Here is a 9,494-nt window from a genome sequence, read left to right on the forward strand (position 1 = left end):
TGTTCTTCAAATTTTAAATTATAGGTTTTGATCCAAGATAAAATGATTAGATTTTTTGCTGAATTATATAGATTAATATTTTAAATAAAAAGAAACCTGTGTTCCACATGCGTCTCCTGGGATTCGCAGCTTCCAGGTCTTTTTCCTCTCCCGCGCTGGCTGGGTCGAACACGGCCTGACCCATTTGCACCAGCACTTGGACTGGGGCCTGTTACAACTGCCTCTTTGTGGGCTGAGATTCCAGGGGGTGGTAAGTCCCGGAAAACATTTGATAGAATCTTGATGAGTTCCTATGCCTGGCCCTCGTCAATTTCGGAAATTACAGCAGCGGCTGCTGGGATGGAATCGGGTTTTGAACACTTCAATCAGATTTTTAGTGGCGGGAATTACATATTCGAAATCTCATAAAGACTCGAACCATTACGCGGATCTCTTGCAGCTCTGTAAAAACATCGCCGGCTTAAAAAATGTGCATGCGCAGATTATTGTTCGAGGTTATGAACAAAATCAATTTCTGGCAACTAAGCTTATTGGAAGTTACGCCGAGCTCGGTCCTCCCAATCTGGAAAGCGCAAGGAAGGTGTTTGACATATTGTCTGAAAGAGATGTATTTTGTTGGAATGTGATCATCAAGAGCTATGCGAATGTGGGTCCTTTTGTTGAAGCCTTGAATGTGTATGATGAAATGCGCTCAAATGGCATAACCCCAAACCGTTACACATACCCTTTTGTGCTAAAGGCTTGTGGCGCAGAGGAAGCTCATAAAAAGGGTCAACTGATTCATGGACATGTTGTGAAATTTGGTTTGGACTTTGATCTATATGTTGGAAACGCTCTTGTGACGTTTTATGCCAAGTGTAAGGATCTTGACATCTCTAGAACAATATTTGATGGGATTCTTCAAAAAGACATAGTCAGTTGGAATTCCATGATCTCAGGATATACCACAAACGGGTACATCGATGAAGCGATCCGGATCTTCTATTCCCTTTTGAGGAATGATGTCACTGGTGCCCTTGATAATACCACTTTTGTAACTGTTCTTCCAGCACTTGCTCAGGCTGCAGATATCCAAGCAGGATTCTGGATTCATTCTTACATTGTAAAGTCGGGAATGAAACTCAATGCTGCTTTGTGCAGTGGTCTTATATCCTTGTATTCAAACTGTGGCTATATAGACATAGCAAGAGTCATCTTTGACCGAATCTTTGACCCCGAGAGAAATATTTATGTGTGGAATGCCATAATTAGATGCTATGGGATGCACGGTTTTGCACACGAGGCACTCAGTATGTTTAAACAACTAGTTGAAGATGGCATACGCCCCGATGGGGTTATATTTTTGTCTTTGTTATCTGCTTGTAGTCATGCAGGCATGCTGGCAGAAGGTTGGGATGTGTTTCAATCCATGGAAGCTTATGGAGTTCAGAAAACTGAAGCACATTATGCTTGTGCAGTGGATCTCTTGGGGAGAGCTGGCCATTTAGATACAGCTGGGGAGCTTATCAACTCCATGCCCATTCAACCAGATAAAAATGTGTATGGTGCCTTGTTGGGTGCTTGTAGAATACACAAGAATATAGAGCTGGCTGAATTTGCTGCTGAGAAGCTATTTGTGTTGGATCCTAATAATGCAGGGCGTTATGTAATTCTGGCACAAATGTATGAGGATGCAGGTCGGTGGAAGGAGGCAGCAAAACTGAGGACATCGATCAGAGAGAAAGAAATTAGGAAGCCAATTGGGTATAGCTCCGTTGAGCTGGAATCGGGTTATATAAAATTTGGCGTCAACGATGAGACTCACCCATTTACTTCAGAGATCTTTGAGACTTTGATGAGATTGGATGGGATAATGGCGCAAGTAGGTATCCACTGATGGGATACTAAGCTATCCAGCCTCCTCAGTCTGGAAGTGATGTGCCATCATCACTATTCTTAAATACCATTTCAAACAGAGCTTGCCAGTTTTAACGAAGGCAGACGAATCTGCTGAGAAAGTATCGTGTTATCTATTTTATGGCAGACCGGATGCAATTTTTGGGGGGGAAAGAAAAGGTAATAACAATGCACTTGAACAATACTTTTTAGTGTTTTTTAACCCTAATTTTTTAACTTGTTTAGGTGATACTGATGATGCTAAATTGATGTCATTTTATGCACGCTCGTGCCTCTTAAACGGTGCTCCCTCAAACTAAGATTCTCCCCTTCGGTCCTTTTTAGTGACATCGTGGCGGATTTGGGCGAAATTGGGTGCTAAATGTAGGTGGTATTGACTGTTGAGAGAATGATGAATAATATATTTCTGTGGTAAATTCACAAGACGATACAAATAAACGAAATGAATTTCCAAGGCATCACTTGTCCGTAAGGAAACCAATCTGGTTTCTTCATATAACATATACAACTGCAAATAACCCATCATCCATCCCAACATATAGTCTTCAATTACAGATTGACAATGGATCTCATACTCAAAGTAACGGCAAACTGAGATGGATACCTTTCATATATGCTTGTTTCTTATTGTGCAACATCGTAAGCTGCCATCGTAAATAGAGAAAAGGAAAAAGATGAAAACGGAGAACAAGACAGGTACTTCCAGTGGTACTGAGGTCACGAGAAATGTCACAACAACGTCCACGAAAAGATAAGCGGCGAACTGATTGAAATGGAAGTTGCTCTTTTATTGAAAAGTATATATACAGGTGCAGGCAACATACAAGAGCCAAAACGAGCTTCATAGGGTGAGGGGGTAGATGAGAGAATAACTATGCGAGTTGCAAGCTTCATAGAATGAAGCGGTAGATGAAAGAGAATGCCTATGCAAGTTGCAAAGGAGGCAAGAGGAGGACTTTGTCAGCATTTTCAAGAACAGAAGCAAGAATGAAGATATGTTTCGCAGAAGAGACATGGCTGAGCAGAGAGATTATTCTCAGTCCTTGAGAAATCCTAATTTTTCTATCAGGGAACGGATATCAGCACCGCTGCTGCCGTCACTAGCCTCAGCAATGTTGGGGCTGTCCAGTGCAATGACATCCGAGAGAGGATAGCTTCTATTGTTATGGAGTTGGCTGATTGCACTACTACCAACTCCCTTCAGTATAACACTTCTGTGTTGACCACCAAGCAATCCTTCATAATCAGTCTCACCACATTCTCCCACAAACACCAACATCTTCGACAGCTCAAAACCCCACCGAACATAGAGGTACCTAGAGGAGAAGTTGATCAAGTCAAGCAGATTGCAAAATAAAATTTATGCAGTTATTTTGTCGTGTGATAGTCAATAGAGGATATTATGCTATAAGGGAAAAGAGAGTTCCTAGATTCAGATGCTTCATTTAAATGCCATTAAAGAAACCAGGTTCTTGCACCTTTTATACTATCAGCCTATCAACAACGAATTATTCATAAACCACGATTGCTTTAATGTCAAGAATACATATACTGGCACAGAAAGTGGAAGACTATTCCATAATAACTTTGCTTTAATAGATGCATAGTTCTATCCGAGGATTTGAGAAGGTAATGCTGCAACTGTCCATTGCGCACCTTTTTATCAGCAAAATTAGAAAAAAGAAACACAGTAAAAAGCTCAGAAAGTTAATTTACCAGCACTGGTTGAAGCAAAACATTGGCAGTGAAGATTAAACGATACCTGAGGGCTTGCGAACGAGATGCCAGTACTGGAATTACGTTCATTCTTGTCCCATTTTGACAATAAATAACATGACAACGTAGAGCCTGGATTCTCAGAAGCTTCCGAAGTTCCTTCACAGGAGGAGCCTGTAAGATAAAAAGAACATAAAATTTTAAGGAATAGTCCGTCAAAAAATATTTTTAAAGGAACCCCAAAAAAAAAAAAAAAAGAATCCTTATGAGACACTTACATGTAAATCCAGTCACAAGCTTAAAGCTGGGGATGATATTTTTCGCACAAAATCATAAACAACCAGAAAGAAAAATTTACCTTTCCCGGCTTTTGCAGTTTGAAAGCATAACAGTAGTCAGTAGAAAGCTGTTCAGAAGGAGTTACAATCTGCTCCTCCACCTCATCCTTCTTATCGGTGATTGATGCTGCCCAACGTACCAAAGTTTTCCTCAGCCCTTCCCCACCCCAACGGTATTCGATGTGTGAGTGATAATACAAGTCAACCACAAAGGCACGATCTTCAGAAGTGAGGGATGGATAGTAAAGATCACTGCCACTATTGCAAATATAAGCATCAAAATCATTAGGGCTCAAGCCGCTCGAGACGAGGAATGACTGTATCTCAGATATTGTGAAGGATGTTGACAAAATGAACCCAACAGAGCCTTCGGCCCTCTCCTTTTCTGCGGACTCAAATATCACTTTAATGGCTTCAAGAAGACCTTCAGTAGTATCACAGTCCACTGCAATGACAAACAGATGCTTTCTCCTCCTCAGTGGCGGAAACTTACCTGCATTTGTATTTTGATCTGATTTTTCTGTAGCTCCACCCCTGCGCGTATCCTTGGAGATGCCCTTGGACCATGACAACACGGCATTCTCCAATTTAGTTTTTCTATCAGTTGTATTTTCTTCAGATTCCATGGAATTATCATTTCCGCTAGCCCCACTCTTCTCTCCATCCAGTGAAAACTTCAGGTTTAGGGATAAATCATGTATGTCTCTCAAGGAATCACTTGGTGATTCCGATTCAGAACTTTCACCTCCATCATCATTTCGCAGCCATTGAGGATATCTTGGTTTGCAAGTGGCTATTTTAGACAGGTAAGTCTTGCAATGCTCAGGCCATGAAAATAGATGAATATTCTTCAACCCATTCTGTCTGCATTTTGCCCATAATTGCTTGTTGCTAACAAGCTTCAAAAGAGCATCTGAAATAGATTGCTGATCATGGGGATCCACAAGTAGGCCATTGTCAAGTACCTGTGTTAATAACCAAGCAGTCACGGAAGTTTCCAAGGAAAGCTTTTCAGATTAATACATAAAATACCAATGATTATGAATCAGCATACCCTATGAATATCAACGGGACCTCCATTTTTCGTTGCAACAATTGGCAGACCATGAGCAGCTGCCTGTTCAACGACTAGGCATACGTTAATGACTTATGAAATAATCACGTGATAAGGTAAAAAGAAATCATTCCAAGATTCTGAAAGTCACCTCAATTAAGGTAAGACCAAATGGCTCAATAAAAGCTGGATTGATAAAAACACCCTGCATAGAAACACATGAAGAAAATTTAAAATGAAAAAGATACGCTTGCACAAGAAAGAGATGAGAACACATACAATAATATTCAGATTAGATTGGCACACATCTGCTTTATTTAAATCATATGTTCCAAATAGAGAACAAAACAGAAATATTTGCATTAAAAGAAAACAAGATTTCTTTATGAAAAATAGATTTTTGTCATCTTCACTTTCAGAAATGCCAATAATTTCAAACCACAGCAAAGTGATGCAACAATGCTAGCATGTCAAAAAGAGTCCTTACAAAATGAAGTGAACAGGAAGACGCAAATATGTACAAGACAAACAGACAGTATTCACACAGTGTCTAATAATGACCAAAGAGGTGGAGTTACCTTTGTCTTTGCAGCTAGACGATATATGTCAGGGACGTCAGATTGTTTGTGGTGTTTTGGATATGCCACTTGCCCATACAAATCATACTTGTCAATCAGCTTAAGTACTGAGAGAAGAACAGAGGCATTTGTGCTTGACATTTCATCAATGCCATCTCTGTTACCCATAATTAATGTCTGAAAAAATTAAAAAGGGAATAACAATTGATCAGACAGGCAACCCCAGTCAGCTGGAGAGAAAATGAAGAAATTATACTTGAACATATGTAGAGTAATTATTCATACTAGATTTGCAAGCTCTCGCAGGGGACGGCATTCTCCAAATGCTTTTACCAAAGTTGTGATGTTCTTTTTGGGGTCTGGCCTAGCAAGGGCAAGGATCATCGGCTTGCGAGGGTTGGTAAAGAACCGCATTATCTGGATAGCAAAGTTTAAATTGAAATAAATTTAACAATTGCATTGCATCTAGAAATAGAACATTCTTCCCTCAGACATATCACATGAGCAGAATTTTAGGAAGGCTAATTGTCCTGGAAGCACCAAAAGAGGGATCTAAAGCATATTTTGAACCAACCTCAGACCAAATAGGTGGATCTTGGGGGGCAGGATGATCCAAATTTCCGTCTGGTTCACTTTCTATATCACCATCTTGTGGAATTATGTGATGGAACTCCATGCCAGGTGGAATTATCTGCATGAAGGCCCAAAATTATGATCATCTAATCTTACATGACGCAAGACCAGCAACGAATTAACAACAAATCCCTGGAGCATCTGCAACAAAACTCTAAAAACAAGTTCTTTCACAGAAGTTAAGGCAACCATTTTCCAAACATAATTCAGGTTGCAAAAACAATGAGATTCACCGTCAAAGTTTATATGTGATCAAACACAACTCTTCCGGATGAGACAAAAAACCAGTTCAATACAGATAAAGATAGAAGAGCCACAACTCCCAAGACAAACAGAGAATTTACCCATAAAATAGCATAGGCTTGCAAATTAAGCAGCAAGACATTTTGCTTTAAGCGATAAATTAGAAAGAAAGGTGCAAGGTTAATACAAGTAAACCAAATTGATAACATATAATAATGTCTGATTGAAAAAAGAGAAACAAGAAACTAAGGCAAATAAACTTACTACATCTCAATGCAGAGGCAAGCAAACTGCAAACATGGAATCTAACTCTAGAGAGCTGAAAACTGGATGCCAAAATGATGGCAACTCAGTTCTGTCTAAAACAAAGGTAAAATAGTGGTTTTAATAAATTTGAATTATGCCTCCAAGAGAAACCCAGTGGCCGAACACTAGGCCTTCCCCTTGGAGGTCGAAGACTCAACTCATTAGGAAAGAATATGGTGGGAACCAAATTTGTGTATCATCCAATAAACAGAAAACCGTTTAATTATGATCCAAAACTTACCGCCATACGAGGCATGAATCTACCATAACAACTCACATTACGCCTGATCCTCGCTCGAATTTTGCGCTCCAATACTGGATCAAAGCCATTATACAAACGCCATTGTTGTTCTATTTCCTGCCTAGTGCTTGTTATGACTATTTCAGAAGAATCAAGGGCTAATTCCTCAGCTTCTATTCGACGCATAATCTTGTATGTTGTATTTATTTCATCCCTTGATAGCCGACCTTGCTTCAGAAGCTGTTCTAACTTGTCCCTGCCAAGTGAGTGGCCAGTGAAAAGCATTGGGACATTTAAAGCACCAGATAGAAGAGCAGCAGAGTCCCCCGCATCTGCATAATGTCCATGAATGGCAACGGGCCAGACAGCACGCCCACCACCAATTTGCTCCCCAAGAGCTTTTGACATCTGTATGATGTGGCTAAGAGCACCATCAACAAATTCAGAAATGTAAGGCCAGAGATGTTCCTTGGGAATATATTTATCCCTCGGACCAAAGGGTATACGAATTATATAAGCACCGCTACTCTCCCCCCCATCATCTGTTAAATCATCTTGGTTTCGTGGAGTCAACATTTCTATTGGCTCCCCATAACTCCAATCTACATCTGGTGCTGATACTTGTCTAGTTAGCAAATCAACTCTATAAACTCCTGGCATTGAGCCCAAGGCCCTTGCAAGTTCCACAACATACTTAACCTATTCAGTAGAGATAAAAGCAAAAAGATTTTAGTTTCACACTTGACCATGTAGATATCAAAATATTATAAAGAGTAGAGAATTGTATTGTTATAAAAGAGACTGGATTCTTAATACGAAATAGAAATAAATAAATAAAATATAAGAAAACATAAGTATTACCTGACCACCAGTATCAGAATCCCGTCCCAGCTCCATATTCTCGCCTCTTATTAGACCATGAATGCTGCAAATATACTAGTTGTTAGACTAAGAAATAATCAAATTACGCACGCAAAAGAAACCGGACCATGCATACTAATAAAATTAACTAATATTTATCGTGAAAATGTTTTCAATGTCTTTCATCCAGTCGTAGTCTGACTGGTGTTGAAAATACCGCATAATAGGTCCATGCAGTAGAAAGAGCACAATAAAGTGAGCAACCAAATCATTTAATATGTAATGTTTATGAGAACTACTGCGAACAAACATTTCTATTCAAGGCCACTTCAGAGACCAAGAAGCTCTAAAGTGCAATTCGTGCCTTATGAGTACAATATAGAGTTTCTTCCCCTTCTGACTGTTAGCCCATATCTCCATAGCATCAACAGAACTGATTCTAGGAATTCTTCCTCTTGTACTATCGCCATGAGCTGAAACATCACTGACTGGATCTCCTTTTTCTCCCTCTGATAAGTCCTCTGACATATCAGCAGTTGCTTCTCTGCGGCCTCTTTCACGTTCAAGATGACGTTTATTCAATCTTTGTGCTTCCTCATTTTCAAGCTATAAAATAAAAGAGAATATCTTATTAAACGATGAGACAGAGATACAAGACCCCGAGGTGATTTTTGTCTCCCCTCGCACGCATGCTTAATTTCGCACATACAATAAAAATTTGCGAAACTGCTATTCTGTATTAGTTGATGCAAGACTCGAGGATAAGACGGACCCAGACAACGATATAGTTTAACCCAAAGAAGGAAAAAAGGGAAAACCATATTCCCAAAAACCACCAGAGCACTTTACCTGCAATCCAAAACATCAGCCTGAAAATCAGAAACTGAAGAGCCCATTACTTGAAACTGAACTACTAAGGAAGAAGCAGGCTCAGAAGAAGTGAATTTGCTACTTCACTCAACCAGAAAATAGGCAGACTAAATAAATTTTTTATCCTAACGCCAATAATCCCCAATCACCATACACAAATCAGATGCAGCAACCAGGTTGAATTCACGTCCGAGTCACACAATCAGTTAATAACATGGATTTACAAATGAGCAACAAAGTGAAACAACATTAATAGAACCTGCTTCTTTTGCCGAGCCAAGTTCCAGATCCTCCAACACATATTCTCCAATCTAGTATTCCTCTCCTGGGGACTCCTCGTTGCAGAAGCCTACCATAGCAAAACGCCAAACAATAAATTCCATAAAAACAAAGCAAACTGTCAAGGAGAAAAAGAATGATGAAATCAGAATGAGATAGAGGAAGTAGTAGAGTAGTACCCGAACCCAAGAGCGGTAAAGATCGGTCTCATCGAAACCAGAGATGACCTCCGCAACGAAGTAGCGAGTGGGACTGAACCTACCTCTCTCTCTGAGAAGCAGAGAGGATTTGGCATCATCGAGACCTGGTCCGACATCCAGTATCGCCTCCAAGTAGCTGTTTATCCAATCGTTTCCCGCCATATCCTCTTCTTCTTCCTCCTCCTCCTCCTCTGCAACTACTTGAGGAAGAGAGATTTATGGTGAAGATTCGTACACTAATATTGTGGAGTCTTGCAGAAACTGTCTAGAGAGATTGCA

General features: G+C 40.0%; 2 protein-coding genes across 2 annotated transcripts; one reads left to right on the plus strand and one right to left on the minus strand.

The window, feature by feature from the left end:
• The first annotated feature begins 292 nt into the window (after positions 1-292).
• Positions 293-1,876, plus strand: LOC114734761 (pentatricopeptide repeat-containing protein At3g12770-like). The gene has a single exon (XM_028922406.1). The coding sequence runs from the start codon at positions 293-295 to the stop codon at positions 1,874-1,876; it is 1,584 nt and encodes a 527-aa protein (XP_028778239.1).
• Positions 1,877-2,477: 601 nt separating this feature from the next.
• Positions 2,478-9,494, minus strand: LOC114734760 (probable sucrose-phosphate synthase). The gene is made up of 13 exons (XM_028922405.1): positions 9,195-9,494; positions 8,996-9,085; positions 8,231-8,472; positions 7,867-7,930; positions 7,006-7,704; positions 6,157-6,273; positions 5,868-5,999; positions 5,583-5,759; positions 5,156-5,209; positions 5,005-5,067; positions 3,971-4,915; positions 3,659-3,786; positions 2,478-3,212 (listed from the first exon to the last, which is right to left on the minus strand). The coding sequence occupies exons 1-13, from the start codon at positions 9,375-9,377 to the stop codon at positions 2,933-2,935; spliced, it is 3,174 nt and encodes a 1,057-aa protein (XP_028778238.1). The 5' UTR covers positions 9,378-9,494; the 3' UTR covers positions 2,478-2,932.

Source organism: Neltuma alba, unplaced genomic scaffold (genome assembly GCF_004799145.2).
Source record: "Neltuma alba isolate B1F8T4 unplaced genomic scaffold, ASM479914v2 tig00013139_pilon, whole genome shotgun sequence".
NCBI classification, from domain to species: domain Eukaryota; kingdom Viridiplantae; phylum Streptophyta; class Magnoliopsida; order Fabales; family Fabaceae; genus Neltuma; species Neltuma alba.